Source organism: Macaca thibetana, chromosome 5 (genome assembly GCF_024542745.1).
Source record: "Macaca thibetana thibetana isolate TM-01 chromosome 5, ASM2454274v1, whole genome shotgun sequence".
Lineage (NCBI taxonomy): Eukaryota > Metazoa > Chordata > Mammalia > Primates > Cercopithecidae > Macaca > Macaca thibetana.
Genome location: NC_065582.1, coordinates 120,303,819 through 120,328,059, shown reverse-complemented (window position 1 = coordinate 120,328,059; position 24,241 = coordinate 120,303,819). Strand labels below are relative to the sequence as shown.

The 24,241-nt window shown below is 37.7% G+C and overlaps 1 protein-coding gene across 3 annotated transcripts in view; it reads left to right on the top strand.

The window, feature by feature from the left end:
- Window positions 1–142: 142 nt before the first annotated feature.
- TMPRSS11A (transmembrane serine protease 11A) overlaps window positions 143–24,241 on the top strand; it is a 63,019-nt gene continuing 38,920 nt past the window's right edge. Inside the window, exons 1-3 of one of the 3 annotated variants that reach the window (XM_050790012.1) lie at window positions 143–274; window positions 21,746–21,867; window positions 23,658–23,785. In XM_050790012.1, the coding sequence (XP_050645969.1) occupies window positions 264–274; window positions 21,746–21,867; window positions 23,658–23,785 (261 nt within the window). In that variant the 5' untranslated portion in view covers window positions 143–263. Of the gene's footprint in view, window positions 275–21,745; window positions 21,868–23,657; window positions 23,786–24,241 lie in introns of those variants that run through there. The other 2 variants (XM_050790013.1, XM_050790014.1) reach the window with 2 other exon arrangements.

The following is a 24,241-nucleotide window of genomic DNA, read 5'->3' as shown; positions in this document are numbered from 1 at the left end:
TCCTTTAACAAAATTAGTCCATACCAAAAAAAATATTGCTTTCTTGTTGGGACTATGCTGTCTGTGGCTTTCTTCAAGGTATTCCATGGGTTGAAACTTCTCTGTTCAGACTTGTCTAACTAGTTTCATTTCAACTACTTGTAATTTGTTTCCTTATTTCTTTGAGCCGTAGACTTCTAATACATTTAGAGATGTCATATAGTTGATTAGAAAGTTGAGTTCAGTGGGTGCAGACCTGCAAGATCATATTCTTCCTCCTGTACATGATGTATCGGTAAGTTCAGTTCTGTTTTATAGATGGCTTGTTTGCTGTACTATCAGTGGCCACATTCCTGATGTGTAGAGGACTGCTAGTGAGGTGTCTTTAGTGGATTCAATCTGCATTGGATTTTTTAAAATTTCTGGAATTATTATAGCATCCTGGATTAATTAATTTCTGTCTGTAAAATCAACATTTTTGCATAAAAATAGTTGGCATTATTTCATGTGGCCAAGTTCAATAGGTAAGATTTTAGAAAAGGCTAATGAAAAACTATATTACATTGTGTCTTAATTGGTTTTGATTTTTTGTGTCTGTGGAAGGAGGGTGTTTATGTGTTTTAAAACAAGCCTCCTTTCAGCAATATTGATAAAATTTAGCTTCTATAGCGTTTTCTCTTTCGCTGTGTTTACTTGTACTTTTGGTGGGTCCTTGTGGGACTAATGCAGATTGAGAGGTAAAAAGCTGCAGAGACACCTGCCCCCATTGTAGAAGACTCAGGGCTTCCATGTGGGAAAATGAGAAAACGAGCTCAATATTGAGAAAATATGCCTATTTGCTACAATTCTTCCTATTACATTTTGAAGAAAAATACATAAATTATTTGGATATTGTTTTTCAAAATGGGGTATGCCATGTGCAAAGAATATGAAAAAATAAGATTCCTTGGCATAACTTTATATACAGTTAAAATAGTGATTTTAAATAGCCATGATGATAATAATATTTCACCATTGTTTAGATTTAAACTATTTTCAAAACATCTTTATGTATGTTATTTCCTTTAATAGCTAAGACAGCCTTGTGGCTAAGTAGAACAAGTATCGCAAGTATCATTAACTCCCATTTTAAAGCAAGGAATTTGAGGAAAACAGAAGTTAAGGGACATCTCCAGGTCTAGAGGGCTGTCGGAAGCCAGAATCATGGCTATAATTCCTTGGAGTCTTCATCTCCTTAGAATCCAGGCTTCCTTATCAGCTACTGCAGCCTGTCTGGGTGGCAAGGATTCCACTCGGTGAATTTCAGAGATGGTAATTTGATATGAGATTGATCACTAAGTTAGTGAACTTCACTAGGCTTCCTTCCCCATTTATAAAATGCATGTTTGTATCAGTCCCTCAGTAACCACATAGTAATTGACAAAAAGTCTCTTGAGACCCTCAGCAAGGGTCTTCAATGCTTCAAACATAACCAGCACTCCATAAATATTTGTTGAACAAATGAATGGGTAAGCAGATGTAAAATATATAGCATTAATGTTATACTGTTTAAAAAATATTTTTAAAATTAATATTTTACTATTAAATTATTGAAGTATATTGAATGTGAAAATGCATATCCATGTTTATAGAATCATGATATTGTAAAACAGGATTTTCAGTTTTTCATATTTCGTATTCTCCAAATCATTCTTTTAAAATATCAAACTCATGGGCACCAAAAGTGTCCTTTTCTATGAACATTAATATATTTATAGGAGTGTTTGCAGCTTAAGGAAGTAAGTTACAAGGGTAGAATCAGTGGTCAATGCCATTGTTCCAGACATCAGTGAGACCTGCTGATAAAGAAAGGAAACAGGCTGGGTGTGGTGGCTCATGCCTGTAATGCCAGCACTTTGGGAGGCCGAAGCAGGCAAATCACTTAAGGCTAGGACTTAGAGACCAGCCTGGCCAACATAGTGAAACCCCATCTCACTAAAAATACAATTAGCTTGGCATGGTGGCGCATGCACTTGTAGGCCCAGCTACTTGGGAAGATGAGGCAAGAAAATCATTTGAACCCGGGAGTCAGAGGTTGCAGTGAGCCAAGATCATGCCACTACACTCTAGCCTGGGCAACAGAACAAGACTCTGTCTCAAGGAAAAAAAGAAAAAGAAAAAAAAAAAAAAAGAAAAGAAAGAAAGAAAAGAAAAAGAAAGGAAATGGTGGGAAACATTGAATAGTTATGGTTTCTTTAAGCCAAATTCATGCAATATTAATTTAGGATTTGGAAGATTTGCAAGAGATATCACATCACACCAACAGGTAGGCTTAAGGATTGAGGCAAAGCAGATGGTTAATAATTACTACAATACCCTATGTCTCACCTACAGTCATTCCACAATATGTTCTACAGTCATGCTTGCCATTCTTACTTCTCTATTAACAAGAAACACAATGTGGAAGCCTTGTCAAATATATTCGATTCATATGTTTGCTCTTTCTGCTTATGAAAGAAAGATCTAAGCTCTTTCATATGCTTAGATCTCTTCTCTATGGGTTCTGTTACTCTCTTCTCTATATTGCAGGGATTCTTTCTGTTTTGGTGTAAATCTCTGTTTGAATTTTCCTTTAGGAATAGCCATACACCTACTTTTTCCTACACTTTTGTTAATTGAATGATTCACTCACTTAAGTACCTCAATTATCTTTCTTACAAAAGATAAAATACCAAATGACTTCTTCAGGTGAGATTCTTATCCTGTTCCCAGAAGTCTGGCATCTCTCTTTTCCCATAGCTCTTTTTTTTCAGTATTGTTTAATAAATACAAAAAATCAGAATTCTCCTCTTCCTCTTCACATTTGGAGAAAAAGATAGTCCCGGGCAAGTCCTTTGTAAGCTTTCATGTTTTATATTTTAATTTCACTTCAGATGATTGCTTTAATCAGCTTTTAATTTGCCATGAGCATTTCCTAATATATTCTAAATTTATACCTTCAGAATTAAAACTAGCAAACTCTCCATGTTAGTTACTAATTACTAAACTTGTTATAAATTACCAATTAAATATTACTTTTTGGGCTAGTTTTCAGCAAACTCATAGTGCTTACTATAAATAAGCATTCAAACTATAATATACATATTACATTACGTTGGTGCATTTAATTCTCTCAGCAATCCTATGATTTAGGTAATATTATCTCCATTTTATAGGTGAAGAAAGTAGCCCAATATCACAAGCTAATAAGTGGAGGAGCTGGAATTTCAACCTGAACAATAGAGCCAGAGCCTGAGTTTAACTAATAGGGTAACTTAACTGTCTTTGTTTCTTTTTAGTCATTTCTAAGAGAAGAATAACTGTTTTTAAATTTAATTTAATTTTAATATCAACTTTTACTTTAGCTATAGTGGATACATCTGCAGGTTTGTTACACAGATATATTGCAAGTGAGCATAGCACCCAACAGGTAGATTTTCCACCTATGCCCTCCTCCCAACCTTCTCTCTCTAGTAGTCTGCAGTGTCTATTATTCCCATGTTTATGTCTGTGTGTACTCAATGTTTATCTCCCACTTATAAGTGAGAACATGTCGTATTTGGTTTTCAGTTCCTGCATTAGTTTGCTTAGGATTATGGCCTCCAGCTTCGTCTATGTTGCTGCAAAGGACATGACTTCATTTTTTTACAGCTGCATAGTATTCCATGGTTTACATGTATGACATTAAAAAAAATTTTTTTTATTATTATACATTAAGTTCTAGGGTACATGTGCATAACATGCAGGTTTCTTACATGTGTATACTTGTGCCATGTTGGTGTGCTGCACCCATCAACTAGTCAGCACCCATCAACTCGTCATTTACATCAGGTATAACTCCCAATGCAATCGCTCCCCACTACCCCCTCCCCATAATAGGCCCCGGTGTGTGATGTTCCCCTTCCCGAGTCCAAGTGATCTCATTGTTCAGTTCCCACCTATGAGTGAGAACATGTGGTGTTTGGTTTTCTGTTCTTGTGATAGTTTGCTGAGAATGATGGTTTCCAGCTGCATCCATGTCCCTACAAAGGACACAAACTCATCCTTTTTGATGGCTGCATAGTATTCCATGGTGTATATGTGCCACATTTTCTTAATCCAGTCTGTCATTGATAGACATTTGGGTTGATTCCAAGTCTTTGCTACTGTGAATAGTGCCGCAATGAACATATGTGTTCATGTGTCCTTATAGCAGCATGATTTATAATCATTTGGGTATATACCCAGTAATGAGATGGCTGGGTCATATGGTATTTCTAGTTCTAGATCCTTGAGGAATCGCCATACTGTTTTCCATAATGGTTGAACTAGTTTACAATCCCACCAAAGTGTAAAAGTGTTCCTATTTCTCCACATCCTCTCCAGCACCTGTTGTTTCCTGACCTTTTAGAGATTCCCATAATAACTGGTGTGAGATGGTATCTCATTGTGGTTTGGATTTGCATTTCTCTGATGGCCAGTGATGATGAGCATTTTTTCATGTGTCTGTTGACTCTATGCATGTCCTCTTTTGAGGAATGTCTGTTCATATCCCTTGCCTACATTTTGATGCGGTTGTTTGTTTTTTTCTTGTAAATTTGTTTGAGTTCTTTGTAGGTTCTGGATATTAGCCCTTTGTCTGATGAGTAGATTGCAAAAATTTTCTCCCATTCTGTAGGTTGCCTGTTCACTCTTATGGTAGTTTCTTTTCCTGTGCAGAAGCTCTTTAGTTTAATTAGATCCCATTTGTCAATTTTGGCTTTTGTTGCCATTACTTTTGGTGTTTTAGACATGAAGTCCTTGCCCATGCCTATGTCCTGAATGGTATTACCTAGGTTTTCTTCTAGGGTTTTTATGGTATTAGATCTAACATTTAAGTCTCTAATCCATCTTGAATTAATTTTCACATAAGGAGTAAGGAAAGGATCCAGTTTCAACTTTCTACTTATGGCTAGCCAATTTTCTCAGCACCATTTATTAAATAGGGAATCTTTTCCCCATTTCTTGTTTTTGTCAGGTTTGTCAAAGATCAGATGGCTGTAGATGTGTGATATTATTTCTGAGGACTCTGTTCTGTTCCATTGGTCTATATCTCTGTTTTGGTACCAGTACCATGCTGTTTTGGTTACTGTAACCTTGTAGTATAGTTTGAAGTTGGGTAGCGTGATGCCTCCAGCTTTGTTCTTTTGACTTAGGATTGTTTTGGCAATGCAGGGTCTTTTTTGGTTCCATATGAACTTTAAATTAGTTTTTTTCCAATTCTGTGAAGAAACTCATTGGTAGCTTGATGGGGATGGCACTGAATCTATAAATTACCTTGGGCAGTATGGCCATTTTCACGATATTGATTCTTCCTCTCCATGAGCATGGTATGTTCTTCCATTTGTTTGTGTCCTCTTTTATTTCACTGAACAGTGGTTTGTAGCTCTCCTTGAAGCGGTCCTTCACATCCCTTGTAAGTTGGATTCCTAGGTATTTTATTCTCTTTGAAGCAATTGTGAATGGAAGTTCATTCATGACTTGGCTCTCTGTTTGTCTGTTACTGGTGTATAAGAATGCTTGTGATTTTTGCACATTAATTTTGTATCCTGAGACTTTGCTGAAGTTGCTTATCAGCTTAAGGAGATTTTGGGCTGAGATGATGGGGTTTTCTAAATATACAATCATGTCATCTGCAAACAGGGACAATTTGACTTCTTCTTTTCCTAACTGAATACACTTGATTTCTTTCTCTTGCCTGATTGCCCTAGCCAGAACTTCCAACACTATGTTGAATAAGAGTGGTGAGGGAAGGCATCCTTGTCTTGTGCCAGTTTTCAAAGGGAATGCTTCCAGTTTTTGCCCATTCAAGATGATATTGGCTGTAGGTTTGTCATAAATAGCTCTTAATATTTTGAGATATGTTCCATCAATACTGAATTTATTGAGCATTTTTAGCATGAAGGGCTGTTGAATTTTGTCAAAGGCCTTCTCTGCAACTATTGAGATAATCATGTGGTTTTTGTCTTTGGTTCTGTTTACATGCTGGATTACATTTATTGATTTGTGTATGTTGAACAAGCGTTGCATCCCAGGGATGAAGCCCACTTGATCATGGTGGATAAGCTTTTTGATGTGCTGCTGGATTCGGTTTGCCAGTACCTTATTGAGAATTTTTGCATTAATGTTCATTAGGGATATTGGTCTACAATTCTCTTTCTTTGTTGTGTCTCTGCCAGGCTTTGGTATCAGGATGATGTTGGCCTCATAAAATGAGTTTGGAAGGATTCCCTCTTTTTCTATTGATTGGAATAGTTTCAGAAGGAATGGTACCAGCTCCTCCTTGTACATCTGGTAGAATTCAGCTGTGAATCCATCTGGTCCTGGACTTTTTTTGGTTGGTAAGCTATTAATTATTGCCTCAATTTCAGAGCCTACTATTGGTCTATTCAGGGATTCAGCTTCTTCCTGGTTTAGTCTTGGGAGAGTGTGAGTGTCCAGGAAATTATCCATTTCTTCTAGATTTTCTAGTTTATTTGTGTAGAGGTGTTTACAGCATTCTCTGATGGTAGTTTGTATTTTTGTGGGGTTGGTGGTGATATCCCCTTTATCATTTTTTATTGCATCTATTTAATTCTTCTCTCTTTTTTTCTTTATTAGTCTTGCTAGAGGTCTATCAATTTTGTTGATCTTTTCAAAAAACCAACTCCTGGATTCATTGACTTTTTGGAGGGTTTTTTTGTGTCTCTATCTCCTTCAGTTCTGCTCTGATCTTAGTTATTTCTTGCCTTCTGCTAGCTTTTGAATATGTTTGCTCTTGCTTCTCTAGTTCTTTTAATTGTGATGTTAGAGTGTCAATTTTAGATCTTTCCAGCTTTCTCTTGTTGGCATTTAGTGCTATAAATTTCCCTTTACACACTGCTTTAAATGTCTCCCAGAGATTCTGGTATATTGTATCTTTACTCTCATTCGTTTCAAAGAACATCTTTATTTCTTCCTTCATTTCGTTTTGTACCCAGTAGTCATTCAGGAGCAGGTTGTTCAGTTTCCATGTAGTTGAGTGGTTTTGATTGAGTTTCTTAGTCCTGAGTTCTAGTTTGATTGCACTGTGGTCTGAGAGACAATTTGTTATAATTTCTGTTCTTGTACATTTGCTGAGGAGTGCTTTACTTCCAACTATGTGGTCAATTTTGGAATAAGTGCAATGTGGTGCTATGAAGAATGTATAGTTTGTTGATTTGGGGTGGAGAGTTCTGTACATGTCTATTAGGTCCGCTTGCTTCAGAGATGAGTTCAATTCCTGGATATCCTTGTTAACTTTCTGTCTCGTCGATCTGTCTAATGTTGACAGTGGGGTGTTGAAGTCTCCCATTATTATTGTATGGGAGTCTAAGTCTCTTTGTAAGTCTCTAAGGACTTGCTTTATAAATCTGGGTGCTCCTGTATTGGGTGCATATATATTTAGGATAGTTAGCTCTTCCTGTTGAATTGATCCCTTTACCATTATGTAATGGCCTTCTTTGTCTCTTTTGATCTTTGATGGTTTAAAGTCTGTTTTATCAGAGACTAGGATTGCAACCCCTGCTTTTTTTTTGTCCTCCATTTTCTTGGTAGATCTTCCTCCATCTCTTTATTTTGAGCCTTTGTGTATCTCTGAATGTGGGATGGGTCTCCTGAATACAGCAAACTGATGGGTCTTGATTCTTTATCCAGTTTGCCAGTCTGTGTCTTTTAACTGGACCATTTAGTCCATTTACATTTAAGGTTAATATTGTTATGTGTGAACTTGATGCTGTCATTATGATATTAACTGGTTATTTTGCTCGTTAGTTGATGTAGTTTCTTCCTAGCATCAATGGTCTTTACATTTTGGCATGTCTTTGCAATGGCTGGTACTGGTTGTTCCTTTCCGTGTTTAGTGCTTCTTTCAGGGTCTCTTGTAAGGCAGGCCTGGTGGTGACAAAATCTCTAAGCATTTGCTTATCTATAAAGGATTTTATTTCTCCTTCACTTATGAAACTTAGTTTGGCTGGATATGAAATTCTGGGTTTAAAATTCTTTTCTTTAAGAATATTGAATATTGGCCCCCACTCTCTTCTGGCTTGTAGAGTTTCTGCTGAGAGATCTGCTGTTAGTCTGATGGGCTTCCCTTTGTGGGTAACCCAACCTTTCTCTCTGGCTGCCCTTAAGATTTTTTCCTTCATTTCAACTCGGTGAATCCGGCAATTATGTGTCTTGGAGTTGCTCTTCTCGAGGAGTATCTTTATGACATTTTAAAAAACCAAAATCCACTATTGATGGGCACCTAGGTTGATTACATGTCTTGCTATTGTGAATAGCGCAGCAATAAACATATAAGTGCACATGTCTTTTTGGCATAATGATTTGTTTTTCTTTGGGTATATACCTAGTAATGGGATTGCTGTGTTAAATACCTCTGTCCTAAGTTCTTTGAGAAATCTCCAAACTGCTTTCCATTGTGGCTGAACTAGTTTACATTTCCACCAACAGTGTATAAAAATTCCCTTTTCTCTGCAGCCCTACCAGCAACTGCTGTTTTTTGACTCTGTAATAGTAGCCATTCTAACAGGTGTGAGATAGTATTTCTCTGATGATTAGTAAGGTTGAGCATTTTTTCATGTTTTTGGCCACTTGCATGTCTTCTTTTAAGAAGTTTCTGTTCATATCTTTTGCCCATTTTTAATGGGGTTATTTGTTTTTTGCTTGTTGATTTAAGTTGTTCATAGATTCTAGGTATTAGACCTTTGTCAGATGCATGGTTTGTGAATATTTTCTCTGATTCTGTAGATTGTCTGTTTACTCTGTTGATGGTTTCTTTTGCTGTGCAGATACTCTTTAGTTTAATTAGGTCTCACTTATCAATTTTTGTTTTGTTGCAATTGCTTTTGAAGACTTCACCAAAAATTCTTCACCAGGGTTGATGTTAAGAAGGTTATTTCCTAGGTTTTCTAGAATTTGAGTAAAATATTCACAATACTAGTCAATCCATAAGGTTCTGTCTATAGTCAATGAATTGAAATAATGTGCTTATCATTCAAATGTAAAAGCTGATTTGTAGCAACCTCTTCTTGATTTGTTTAGCTTCTTTTCCAAATGTCTACCTGTATTAGTCCATTTTCATGCTGCTGATAAAGATATACCTGAGACTGGGCAATTTACAAAAGAGAGAGACTTAATGGACTCACAGTTCCATGTGACTGGGGAGGCCTCGCAATCATGGCAGAAGGTGAAAGGCATGATTGTCTTTCTTACACAGTGGCAGACAAGAGAAGAGAGCTTTTGCAGGCAAACTCCTCCTTATAAAACCATCAGATTTTGTGAGACTTATTCATTATCACAAGAATAGCATGGGAAAGAACCGCCCTCATGATTCAATTACCTCCCATCAGGTCCCTCCCATGATACATGGGAATTATGAGAGCTACAATTCAAGAAGAGATTTGGATGGGGACACAGCCAAACCATATCATTTTGCCCCTGGCCCCACCAAAATCTCATGCCCTCACATTTTAAAACCAATCATGCCTTTCATCAGTCCTCCAAAGTCTTAACTGATTTCAGCATTAACTCAAATGTCCACAGTCTCATCTGGAACAAGGCAAGTCCCTTCCATCTGTGAGCCTGTAAAATCAAAAGCAAGTTAGTAACTTCCTAGACACAACAGAGGGACAGGCAGTGGATAAATAGAACCATTCCAAATCAGAGAAATTGGCCAAAATAAAGGGGCTAAACGCCCCATACAAGTCTGAAATCCAGCAGAGCAGTCAAATCTTAAAGCTCCAACATGATCTCCTTTGGTTCCATGTCTCACATGCAGGTCACACTGATGCAAAAGGTGGGTTCCCATGGTCTTGGGCAGCTCCAACCATGTGGCTTTGCAGGGTACAGTCTCCCTCCTGGCTGCTTTCATGGGCTGGCATTGAGTGTCTGTGGCTTTTCCCAGTACATGGTGAAAGCTGTTGGTGAATCTACCATTCTGGGGTCTGGAGGACAGTGGTCCTCTTCTTACAGCTCCATTAGGCAGCACTCCAGTAGGGACTCTGTGAAGAGGCTTTGACTCAATAGTTCCCTTCTGCACTTCCCTAGCAGAGGTTCTCCATGAGTGCCCCACTCCTGCACCAAACTTCTTCCTGGACTTCCAGGCATTTTCATACATCCTCTGAAATCTAGATGGAGGTTGCCAAACCTCAATTCTTGACTTCTGTGTACCTTCAGGCTCAACCCCACATGGAAGCTGCCAAGGCTTGGGCCTTGCACCTTCTGAAGCCATGACCCAAGCTGTAGCTTGGCCTCTCTTAGTCACATCTAGAGCAACTGGGACACAGAGCAACAAGTCCCTAGACTGCACACAGCAAAGTGACCCTGGACCTGGTCCACGAAGCTATTTTTTCCTCCTAGGTCTCCAGGCCTGTGATGGGAGGGGCTGTCTTGAAGACCTCTGACATACCCTGGAGACATTTTCCCCATGTCTCAGTGATTAACATTCGTCTCCTCATTACTTATGCAAATGTCTGCAGCCAGCTTGAATTTCTCCTCAGAAAATGGGATTTTCTGTTTCATCACATTGTCAGGATGCAAATTTTCTGAACTTTTATGTTCTGTCTTCCTCATAAAACTGAATGCCTTAATAGCACCCAAGTCACCTTTTGAATGCTTTGCTGCTTAGAAATCTCTTTCTCCAGATACCCTAAATCATCTCTCTCAAGTTCAAAGTTCCACAAATCTCTAGGGTAGGGCAAAATGCCACCAGCCTCTTTGCTAAAACATAACAAGGGTCACCTTTGCTCTGGTTCCCAACAAGTTCCTTATCTCCATCTGAGACCATCTCAGCCTGGATTTCATTGTCTAGATCACTATCAGGTTTTTGTTCAAAGCCATTTAACAACTCTCTAGGGAGTTCCAAACTTTCCCAAATTGTCCTGTCTTCTTCTGAGCCCTCTAAACTGTTCCAACCTCTGCCTGTTACCCAGTTCCAAAGTTGCTTCCACATGTCCAGGTATCTTTTCAGTGGCACCCCATTCTATTGGTACAAATTTACTGTATTAGTCCATTTTCACAGTGCTGATAAAGACATACCCAAGACTGGGCAATTTACAAAAGAAAGAGGTCTAATGGACTCATAGTTCCTTGTGGCTGGGGAGGCCTCAAATCATGGCAGAAGATGAAAGGCATGTCTTACATAGTGGCAGACAAGAGAAGAGAGCTTGTGCAGGGAAATTCCCCCTTATAAAACCATCAGATCTCATGAGACTTATTCACTATCATGAGAATTACATGGGAAAGACCCACGCCCGTGATTCAGTTACCTCCCATTGGGTCTCTCCCAAGACACAGCAGGTGGGAATTGTGGGAGGTACAATTCAAGATAAGATATGGGTAAGGACACAGCCAAACTGTATCACTGCCATATAAGGAATAATATTTGATAGATAAAGAGAGAGGATGACAGAAATGTGTATAAAGTACTTGGAAGCCTAGTTTGTAAGAATTTATGATCAGATAAATATATGATTCCACAGTGGGTGATGATTCATTTGTAACACATCGACAGCTACCATTTATTATACACTTACTAAATTTGAATCACTTTGTGCACATTATCTCATTTATTCCTTACAATCTTCGTGTGAGTTAGTCCCTATGCCTGCCCTATTTTATAGGGGGAAAATGTTGCCTCAGATCACAGAGTTACTGGACATTAAACTGAAGCTATCCATATCTTCTTATTCCCAACAGATTCATAGATATGTTTCTGAAATATCTCTGGCAATGACAAGAAATTTACCCGCTGGAGATACGAAAGTAATATAAGCAAGATCTGAATATACACTATTAAAGGCTTTTTTACAACATTATCAAGGTGATCTGGTTACAAACAGAACAGATAGCTTTTAAGTGAGACAAATAAGTACTTCCCTTACCTTACCTCTGCCACTTGTGTTGTTTTTCCTCTCTGAACCCGTTTCCTCATTAGTAAAATGGCAATAATAAAGCCTACCACATCAAGCTGTAGCGACAATTACATGAGATCACCTATATGACAACTCCTGACCCAGAGTAGGACTTATGCTAGAGTCCTTCATTTACTCACTTCATGGCTTTACATCTCTAGGTAGTATTTATTATCATCAGTTTACAGGGGAGAAAACTGAAATTCAGAGAGGTTTTATAAACTCAAGATACATGTTAGAGTCATAAGCAAGGACTGACACCAAAGTCTACTGACCTTAAAAGGTAGTTCCATATCTGCAATACCAAGATGCCCACAGAAGGTCTCTTTTTTTTAAGTCTTAAACTCTCATTTTTTTGTTAACTTAATGGAAATTTGTTATTTGTGTTATTTTAAATATTTACAGAAAATAAGTTTACAATGCTTCATTATTTTCGATGTCATAGCACAGCTTGAGACTAAAGTAGTAAAGATTGTACTATGAATTGCATGAGGGTAGAGAAACCATGTCTTACTCATCCCTGCCTCCCTAAGCCAAACACGACATCTAAAATATAGTAGAGGCCCACTAAAACGTTGTGGGAAACAAAAACGGGTGGATGAGTGGATGGATGGATAGATAGATGGACAGCTGAATGGATCCTGAGACAGACAAAAGAAAGGACAAAGAAGAAATCATAAAGATTGTAATGGCTGGTAAATTCATAGAAGTAGTTTGTTAAGGCATATTTACATTGTACAGGACCCTGACACAGGCATTTGAATACAAACAATTCCTTTTGCACACAGGCATATCATTTCAACATGATCCTTAACCGCCAACCTGATATATACTTTACAAACTTTTGTAGGTGATACTGTACCTAGTGCCAAAACATGTTAAAGCTAAGTGTGCATACACACACATGCATACATAAACACACATGCACACACACACACTGCATAATGTTAAGCATTACATACCTTTTCTAGAAAAGTAGAACATTCTGTAATAAGTTTTACTTTGTGGCTCAACCCTTTAATCAATTTTTAATAGTGTACTAATTAAATAGCATTTTCCTTTTATTATGTCATTCTAGGCCACACTGAGTACACTTTTTGTTGGTTAATGTTGCATTAAAAATGTTCTGGCACTTCCTGATACCTTACCTAACTAAACTCCCTCATATGGGACAACTCCAAGATGATCTTAAAATCCAAAATGCTACTGTCATCAAAATTACATACAAAATATATCCTCACATGAAAATGCTCATTTTCTCAGCATGGCTGATTTCTATCAAGTATGTAATAATAATAACAATAAAAAGAATGATAACATCTCACATTTATATATTATTTACTCTATGTAGGTTACATTTAATATGTATTCATGCATTTAATCTTCATACAAATCCTATGAGATAGGTATCAATTTTATTTGCATTTTACAAATGGAAGAACTAAGACACAAAAGGGTCAAATGCTTTGCCTCACATTGCAAAGCTAGCAAGTGGCCAACTGGGACTTGAACTCAAGCAGTCTGGCTCCAGATATTGGCTCTTATTGTTAATGCTATACCACTCCCAATTAGAAGTCAGTTCACTCACATCACATTAATTTAAACTAATATGTGACTGTGCTCTATCATTAATTCAAAGTCTGAGTTCAATGCTATTGAAGAAAGCCTCTGCAGCTATAAGCTAGGATGATAAAACTCTATATTTTGCTAATATCTCAAGGTGAGAGGGAGTTAAATGCCAGTCATAGTTCAAGATACAACTAGAGAGAGACCATTAACTGAATGAGGGCAGGGAGATCTAGAAGGGATAAGAAACTGAAATTAATTTCACTGATAAGGGTTGGATGGATGCTAGAGGAAAGGCAGGGCAACAGGAACGTGTAGGAACTCTGGCCTGACAGGCCAGATGTGATCAACAGTGAGTATCTGTGTGCTTGTCCTGAAGTGGCAGGCGATTGAAGTATCTCTCCAAGGGGATGAAGTATACATCCATGGGGAACCCAGGAAAGGTGCTCTCAATCGCCTTCAGCCTCGATCTCCTCAGTTATGCTTTAATTTTTCCCTTTTTCTGTTTTGTTTTGGTTAGTTTGCTTAATTTCTGTCCCTGGGACCAGGATGAAGGCATTTTTCTAGGCAGGTGAGGAAATGACATATTTTCTTTTCTTGGCTCCTAACTTTCCTTCCCTGAGTTCCCCAAACTCAGCTCAGCCTGAATCTCTTCATCATTTTCCGCAGAGAATTACATTGGTCTGGATTCACGGTGGTATTTTATTCAATGTTGCAATTCCCTCTTTGCTGCACCTCACCCCTACTCATATCTGGGAGGTAGAGACAGAAGGAATAGAAAATATTTTCTTTGATTCTTCCTCTTCTGTTGACCTACCTGACCATGAGATATCCCATGAGAATATATCTAGAACCACCTTTTCAAAACTGTTCTGTGGAGCAGAAGGATCCCAAGAAATACTTTTTTTTTTTTTTTTTTTCGAGACAGAGTTTCGCTCTTGTTGCCCAGGCTGGAGTGCAATGGTGCGATCTCGGCTCACCACAACCTCTGCCTCCTGGGTCCAAGCAATTCTCCTGTCTCAGCCTCCCCAGTAGCTGGGATTACAGGCATGCGCCACGACACCTGGCTAATTTTGTATTTTTAGTAGAGAAAAGGTTTCTCCATGTTGGTCAGGCTGGTTTCGAACTCCCGACTTCACGTGATCCGCCCACCTTGGCCTCTCAAGGTGCTGGGATTACAGGCATGAGCCACCACGCCTGGCCCCAAGAAATACTTTTTTACCACCATCCCAGTAGAGATGGGAGTAAAAAGTATATTTGGAAAACTGTTATTTCAATCTAACTCAACCAGTAGTTTTCAAGTCTGTAAGAGCTAGGTGGTGTATTAGGCCCTGGGGTTATATTAGTTCTCAGATATATTAAAAAAAAACACTAAGAAAAGCTGCTCATCTTTAATCTCATTTGAAACCATTAAAGGCGCTAAGATTTGCATAAGTGAGGATTCTATTTAACTTTATTTAAACCAGGGCTCCCCAAGTCCTGGGCTGCAGATCTGCAGATCTGTACCAGTCCATGGCCTGTTAAGAACTAGGCAGCACAGCAGTAAGCAGGAGGTAAGCAGTAGGCAAGTGAGCATTACCACCCAAGCTCTGCCTCCTGTTAGATCAGCAGAGGCATTAGCTTCTCACAGAAGCATGAACACTATCGTAAACTGCGTATGCAAGGGACCCAGGTTACACGCTTCTTATGAGAATCTAATGTCTGATAATCTGAGGTGGAACAGTTTCATTCCCAAACCATCCCCCCTACCCCCATCCATGGAAACCTTGTCTTCCACAAAACCAGTCCCTGGTGCCAAAAAGGCTGGGGCTGCTGATTTAAACTATTTTTTCCAAATCTATTTGAATACGTGAAATCTCTCTTCCCCCCACTACTTGGAAACACCATTTAAGAAATGCCCCAATGCTGTGTATGATTTATTCACCATCTTCAAGATCTTGCACACTTAGGAGGAAGAAGATATGTGTACACATAACATATCAAGAATTAAAACATATAGAGAATATTTAGAAGAATAGAAAAAAGTGTCAAATTAAGTAAAAGACTTTGAAGTTTACAAACAACTCCAAATATGGTCACTAATTTTTCCATACACATTTATCTCACATGCCTCTTTTCCATGACATTACTTTGGCCACCATTATGGGAACCTCTGTGGGGATGGGGAGCAAAGGAATTCTAACTTTTTGAAAGTATGTGAGAATTTAAAGCCAGTGGAAAGGGAAGAGATATGAAAGCAAAGTCAAATTTGAAACATAATCACAATGAAGATTGGTGGAGCTTCTTATCAGTAAAACCACCTCTACACTCACTTTATAAAACCTTTCACTTACCTTTTATGCTACTTAAAGTTCCACAAATTATCCATTTGGGTAAAAAGGAAGCCTATTCCGAAGAAGGAAAAAAAGTCTTTCCCAAGGGCAATTTGACATCACAGAGAAAATAGGATTCTAAGTCATAACAGCCACAGTAGGTTTTAACTCTGCGTACTGGCTGCATGAATTGAGCAAGTTATTCACCTACAAAATGACTACAAATTATTCTACTGACAATAATGTTTGTAGAATAAAATATATCAACAATCCCTACAAAGTCAGCACTTCCTAAATAGCAGTTCTATATTCTATCATTTTGGGTATTAAATGGTCATTCTACAACAGTCATAGAATACCCAGACAGATATCCACTTATCAGAGTATATTAAGTCACCACAAAAGGTTGCTTTCCTTGTAGCAAATGACTAAGTTCAGTCTCTCAAAAAGAATCAGAATTTCCTTTAGTAAAAGTAGAGTTATCACTTTGCTTCTATAAGAACTTTCTTTCAGAAATAGGTCCTAGGCTAGAAAAATGGAAGCAAAGCTTTCTGGGTGAAATGGCTCCACAGAATTTAGTACCTTAGAACCTTTGTTCTGTTACATTAGGAGTTAAGTAGACTTGTAGTTTGGCCTGAAAATCTGACCAATAATCCCTTTTAAAATCAGATAGTGTATTTTGGACTTCTTTATGAAGACTTGTGGAAAAATATCCTGTCGTAAATTGGCATTTGTGTAATAGTCACATGCATCTACATTTATACACTGTTAATATATCTACAAGAAAGCAAAAAAACAAAAACAAAAACAAAAAAACAAAAAAAAAATCTCCCCAAAAGAAGAGACTTGGAGCTTAGAGATAAAATGATAAAGGCATATGGTTGATCCTGGAGTTGCCTAAGTGGCTGCCTGCAGGGAAAGGCTTTTCTAGGAAAAGTAAGACCCTTGTGAAGTAAAGGGTTTACAATGTCTTTGTCTTGACTCAAGTTGTCTTTGAATTCACGTACACAGAAGTTGCCAGCTTAGAACTTTCTTACTGAGAAACTGCAATTCCCAGCTCTGATCATTAACAATCCATCCTGCTTTGTATATTCTTCAATGAATGTGTCTTTCAGTCTGCAAGATTGCAGAAAGAAAAGTCACGAAATTATTCAAATTATCGCCATGTTTTTATTGACAGCATATTTAGAAAAAAACTGGCATGATTGCATCCTTCTAAATCCCAAATAATCAAACTGAATGAAGGTCTAATGGATTTGGTCTAATTGGATTTCATGGAAATTATAGGTTGTGCTACTCTGAGTAAGGATAATGTGTTACTGTGAATAAGGATCATCTGTACTCTGGGGACTCACATCCATTTGGGCTGTCTGTCCCACAAGGGTCTGCCCCATCTCTTGTTTGGCCAGGTCACCTCCAAAGGTGATGCCTACCTTTGCCTTGGCCCACCAAGGCTCTTCCACCTCACCACGGGCTCCTTCTTAGTCACCATAACATCCCCAAAGACTGCAGAGTGTCAAGTAGTCATAATCAGGGATTACTTTTAGCTTTCTTCCCATTTTAATTTTTAAGAGTTTACTTTGTATTTCCAAAATTACTACCTCAGTAAAATATCCCTTAGTTATTTTTAATTCTATGCTTACCATAAAATTCCCTTTTCATCAAATAGTTCTCCCTCACCACCCCTACAAAAATGAAAGAATATTTAAATCTCACATGCTTTCTTTGAAGGCTATAGGTTTCTGTTCATTTTCCTGAAAGTCATAGTATTTTCAGTTATGGCAGGCAGAATTCTAAGAGAGCCCCTAAGATTCCCACCCTCCGGTGTACATACACTTTCTCCCAATTATTCAGTCAAACACTAAATCTAGGTGCTGCTGTGAGGACATTTTGCAGATATAATAAAGGTCCCAATAAATCAATTGGCTTGAAGATAGGAGAGTATCCTTGATGGGCCTACCTTAATCGTATGACATTTTTAAAGAGCCTGGACTTTCCCACAGGGAGATTCAAAGTGTGAGAGAGATTTGTTGTGAGGGAGATTCTCCACTGCTGGCTTTGAAGACGGAGATGGCCAAGTGACAAGTAATGGATGGCATCTGGGAGCTGAGAGAGGCCTCTGACTCGCAGCCAGCAAGATAACAGAGACCTCAGTTCAGCTTCAAGGAACTGAGTTCTGCCTAATAACCTAAATTGGCTTGGAAGAGGATCACAAATTTCAGATGAGAAAGCCCCAATCAACACCTTGATTTCATCCATGTGAGATCCTGAGCAGAAAGCCCATCCATGCCACATACAGAGCTGTGAGCTAATAAATAGGTGTTGCTTTGATCTGCTAAATTTGTGGTAATTTGTTACAAAGCAATAGAAAATTAATACACCTGTGTTTGTTTTATCAACACAAGCAAATCATAAAAAAATGCAGGAGCAAAATGGTGCATCTTTAATTTCAAAAAGGTTAGATTCCAAAAGCCTTTACCAAGTGTATTTCTTTTCAAATCTGAAGTAATCTTCCAAAAATGACTAATATGACCTCTCCAGAATGGGAAGGTGATGATATTTTCTTTTTGAGATGGAGTCTCTCTCTGTCACCCAGGCTGGAGTACAGTGGCACCATCTCGGCTCACTGCAACCTCCGCCTCCTGGGTTCAAGCAATTCTGGTGCCTCAGCCTCCCAAGTAGCTAGAATTACAGGTGTACACCACCACACCCAGCTAATTTTTGTATTTTTACTAGAGATGAAGTTTCACCATGTTGGTCAGGAGAGTCTTGAACTCCTGATCTTAAGTGACCTGCCCACCTCAGCCTCCCAAAGTGCTGGGATTACAAGCGTGAGCCACCGCGCCCAGTGGTGATACATTTTTGTTTTTATGTATTCCTTGTTTATATTGATAAAAGTGGGCAGTAAGTTGAAAATTTATTCATGTAGGATTTAGTAGCTGCAGCTTTATCCTATGGCTTCTGCAGCTTTTGTAATCTGGCAGCGCACATCTGCTATACTATCTAAATGTTTCCTCAGAAGGAGAAACACTCTTTAACAACTTATCACTCTAGTCTGTTGGCCACCATTTTCCCTCAGATGCTCACAGCTCCTTCTGTGGGATTTGAAGATATGACTTCCATGACACTTGATCAGTATGTCAATGGGTATTGAACCACTCTTCAGCTCTGATCCCACGGTTCAGTTCCTATCAGTGTGACTTTATGTGTGTCTTGGTGGTGGGAAATGTGATTCTTTCATCTACTTTCTCCATTTATCTTACTCAGAGGAACCGTACTCTAATTGGAAAATGGATTGAAAGCTTATAAATTTCCTTGAGTTTTAACTTTTCTCCTTTGGTCTTTTTTTCTTTTCAAATGACTTGAAGGCATATTGATAAGCTTCTATGAGAAAATGAAGGGTTGAACAAATTGAACATGTATGACTGAATGAATAGATTAATACATAAATGATAAATTTATTCAATAATTTGAATGAAATCAATCGAGAGGCACTGAGAATAAATTTGTGTCCTAGAAGTTAGAAGACCTGAGTTTGAGATAACTAGTAGTTCTATTATACGGGAGAAATTACTTAATCATCACTGGACTTCATTTTCCTCATTTGGAAAGTAATTCAATTACACTAAACAGTCTTTAACTTCTCCTTCACTTATGAATATATGTTTTAAGCCATTTAAGATGTTAAATAATGTCACGTCCCATGGGACTTCTGTTTGTTGTTCTATTCAAGCATGTTAGCTCGTGTCTATCAGAGGACCTGCTGCCTTTCCACAGCCAGTTCTCTAGATTATTTTTAATCAGTCAGTGCGCACATGGTCAATATTTACTCAATAGAATTCAGTTCTCTCACATTCCACTAGGATTCTTGATTAATTTTATTACTTATGCCAAACTATTATCTTCTTAACTATTTTAGGTCCAAACAGTTTTACCTTTTATCCTGGCATTCATATATTAAAAAAAGTTTCATAAGGCTGGGCGCGGTGGCTCACGCTTGTAATCCCAGCACTTTGGGAGGTTGAGGTGGGCGGATCACGAGGTCAGGAGATGGAGACCATCCTGGCTAACACGGTGAAACCCCGTCTGTACTAAAAATACAAAAAATTAGCGGAGCGTGGTGGCGGGCACCTGTAGTTCCAGCTACTCGGGAGGCTGAGGCAGGAGAATGGCGTGAACCCGGGAGGCGGAGCTTGCAGTGAGCCGAGATCGCGCCACTGCACTCCAGCCTGGGTGACAGAGCGAGACTCTGTCTCAAAAAAACAAACAAGCAAACAAAAAAAACCACATAAAAACAACCAAAAAAACCCCTGTTTTGTAGTCAAAAGAAAAACTTTTTATAAATCAACCGATCCTGTGAAGAAACTATGAAAAATATCCTCTCTTTCCAAAAAAAATTTAGACTATCAATATATACACATAAAGAGATGAACTCCGATAAAATGGATAAGTAAAATTCACTATGATAGCAAGTTTTAGAGAACAAGCACAGGAGTTAGTTGACCTGGGCCCTTAAACAGATATCCTCCCTCTCATCTTCTGTTATTTCCTGTGTAATGTTAGTATCATTCCTGGCTGACTCTCACAGATTTATATGATTCCTACTCTGTACCAGGTGCCTTATTGGGTCTTAGTGGTAAAAAGATGAACAAGATTAATGTAGCCCATTGAGAAGCTATCTGTAAGTGAACATACACGCAAACTAATATTTGATTCAATGTGATAAGTGCTGTTGCTGGTCATAGGTGCCAGAAGAACAGCAGAGTTATTTTTTCCTCCAAAATTGTGGAAAAATTTTTATTCCTGGTGTGATGTAATATAAAATACACAGCACCACCTTTGAAGTATTCTTGCCAAATGAATTTAACCAAAATCTAATCGAGACTTTAGATCTAAAGAAAATCTAAAGGTAATCCAATTTATAGGAAATGAGGGATATAGAAGAACAAGTTAAATAATACCACAGGAAAGCATTCAGACAAGTCCAGAAAGTAAGATGTTCTAAAGGACGGTTAGCTTGATCTCTTCAACGGTCAATGTCATTAAAAACTCAAAAAGAAGCAGGACTCTTTTAGATTAAAAGAGATTAAAAAGGCATAACAACCAAGTGCACTACACGGTCCTTGATTATGTCCTGGCTTTTACAAACCATTTGTAATTATAATGAAACCATGGAGGGAAATTGAAGATGGACTGGGCATTAGATGATATGGCAGATATATTATTAATTTTTTAGGAGTGTTAATAGTATCATGGTTATGTTGGACATATCCTAATTGTTTATAACAATGATTTGGTAAAAAGACATGATGTCTTATTTCCCATTAAAATAGAGCAGCAGAAAAAAACAAATGAGCCAAATATGGCAAAAGTGTTAACAATTGATGTAATAACATTATATATATTATATATATATAATATATATGGATGTTATATATATATAATTATATATATATAATAATATATATATGGATGTTCAATTATAATATTCTTAGTAATTTTTTATGTCTGAACATTTTCATAATAGTTAAAAATAAAAGATAAAAGATAAAAATAATATAGATTTAAAATCACTTCGTAAACTCTAAAGTGATAGATAGATGAAAGAGATAATAAAGTGCTGTAGAAAGGCGGAATGGTCCCTTTTCAAGCATATGTGCCACCTTGAACCATGCTGCTAAGAGAAACCATTCCTGACTGCCACAAAGAGGCCATCAAATGCCTGTAGAATAGAAACCAGGAGCAACATTAGGATTCCCAGATCCTGATTTTTTTTTTTTAAACACATCTCCTCAGGCCAAGATGACGTTGAACAAAATTAAAGACCAACAACTTGTTGCAGGGAAAGGCAGGCTACAGCAGCTTGAACTTGTCTAAGGAGAGCTGAAAACCTGCAGCATTACTATCTGAGAGTGACCAGTGGGCCCTTCCTTTTTGCAGGACGGTAGGATTTGGCACCCAAAGAAGGTATCTGAAGCCATGGATGATTGCCGTTCTCATTGTGTTGTCCCTGACAGTGGTGGCAGTGACCATAGGTCTCCTGGTTCACTTCCTAGTATTTCGTAAGTAAAATTAAGGATTTCACTCTATATGATTTTATTTTTCAGCAAAGCTTCATTTACATATATGTAAATGTAATTTCATCTAAAAAATTGCACATTTACCTGCAAATTTCCACAGAGTATGTTTAATTGTTTCAGTCATTTCATCAATAAGCAAGTACTAAATGCTTATTATATGTGACTACTTTTCTGGATACTCAGGATACAGCTTAATCAAAGTAGACAGATTTCCAATTTCCTTAGAACTCTCAATCTAGATTTGTGTGAGAATCTACACAAAAAGATCAAAAATTGTAATCGTCTGAAACTTACTAGTAATTATAATAAACAACTCATCACTTATTATATATTAAAATGTAAAGGTATGATAAATTAGTTATTAAAATTGGCTCTTTTACTCATGAACCATCATTTTCTGTCCAACATTTCTAAGGCAAAAGAAAAGCACTTGTCTAATAAAATAAGGAATTTTAAAATGATTGAAAACCTATAGTATGACACAATATTATCATTTATTTTTAGAGAAAAAAATTTACTCTTGCCAAAAAAATATTCAGGGAGTATATTTTTATCAATAAATATACTTGTAATTACACAAATAATGCGTTTCAAGATTCTTTTTTCATATTGAGTCTCTTTCTGAGAATACAAGCCATTTATATTTTTTGACAAATCTCTACAATGTCACTCTCACATGAATGTATGTGATAAATAACTCAGGCTGCTCACTTTAATGGTCTTATCTGTTGTCACCTTCCACAGACTAAATGGGGGAGCAAAGACTCTATCTGGAGCCTTAAAGGGCTTAAGATCATAGTCCTAGGCCTTATATGACAACTCCAGCTGTAGTTTATACCATTGGCAAAAGATTCTCAGGTCTGTTTATGTGGTTGCATAAAAGCCCAATGAGAGTAAGGTTTGATAACAGTATGACTTACATGGATAAGTAATCAGGACGTCCAAAAAGATATTCCAAGGTCAGAGATTTCCCACTTAAGACATATGCCTTCCTGATATCCCTGTTTCTTTCCTTGATTTGTAGTCTGGAAACCCACTGCCTCTTCCCTGAGCCAGGCTTCTCAAGGATTTAGGTTGTCTTGTGTTTATTCCATTCTCTATCTTTAACTCTGTAGCTGTCTTACCCACTCTGGGCCTTACTCCTCAGATTACCAAATTCCTTAGGAGTCCCAACTACTTTCCTTTCTTATATTTCCTAATAGATTTATCCCTGTTGCACACTAGTCTCGTCTTCAATCTCAAGACAGCTCCTCTCTACACTTTCTTTTCAAGTTTTTCTTAGTGTGCCTGACAGTCTTGTTACAAATCAAAATTCACAAGGACATTCACTTATCTCTACTTCCACTAGAGTGTATGGTGGTACACATTTCAACTCAGCAAGGAGCAATGTAGCAATGAAATGTTCAGGATCTACAGCTAGACTGGATTTAAAGCTTGGACAGGCCACCTACTAGTTATAGAACAAGTTACTTAACGCCTCTGTGCCTTACTTTTCTTATCTGTAAAATGAAGATGATACCAATCTTAGAGAGCTGGTGTGAGGATTAAATGAGCTAATTCATGAAAACTGCACAGGACTGTGTCTGGCATATTGTAGAAACTCAATAAATGGCAGCTATTATAATTAATATAAAACATTAATTTTTTAAAACAAAATTCAAATATGAAGGAGCTCAGGGACATATTCAAGACTTTATATTGGCCCCACTATAATTGGGTTCTGAAATCTTTGTCCAAACCATTTAGTTTCCTATTTTTCATTTCCATTACAGACCAAAAAATGGAGTACTATCATGGCTCCTTTAAAATTTTAGATCCACAAATCAATAACAATTTTGGACAAAGCAACACATATCAACTTAAGGACTTACGAGAGACGACCGAAAATTTGGTGAGTCAGGTAAACTTCTTTTTATCACAGAATAATGTAAGTGGAAGGAATTTTGTGGATCATTTCTCCATTTCTAAAAACATGATTTTCAGACCACCCACATTAGAATCATCTTGCAGATTGCTAGGCCGCATCCCAGATCTGCTTAATCAGAGTCTGATGAGATGGGTAGGTCGGGAGAGGGGAGTAAGGGAATCTGCATGTCTAACAAATGGGTGATTCTAATAAGCCCCCCTTTCTAACTCAACTACCTTATTTAAAGGTAAGAGAATTGAGGCCAAGATATCCTAGCCCATTTCTTCCCCAATTCCACTTAGTTTCCCCAGAAGAAAAGCCTAATCATACCAAAACTAGTTTTTATAAGTCCACACACTTTTTTGTAAGACTGCATTTTAAGATTTTGAGTATTTTCAGAATTTACATTCATCTTGTAAGTGTATTGATAAAGACAAAAACTCAGACTTA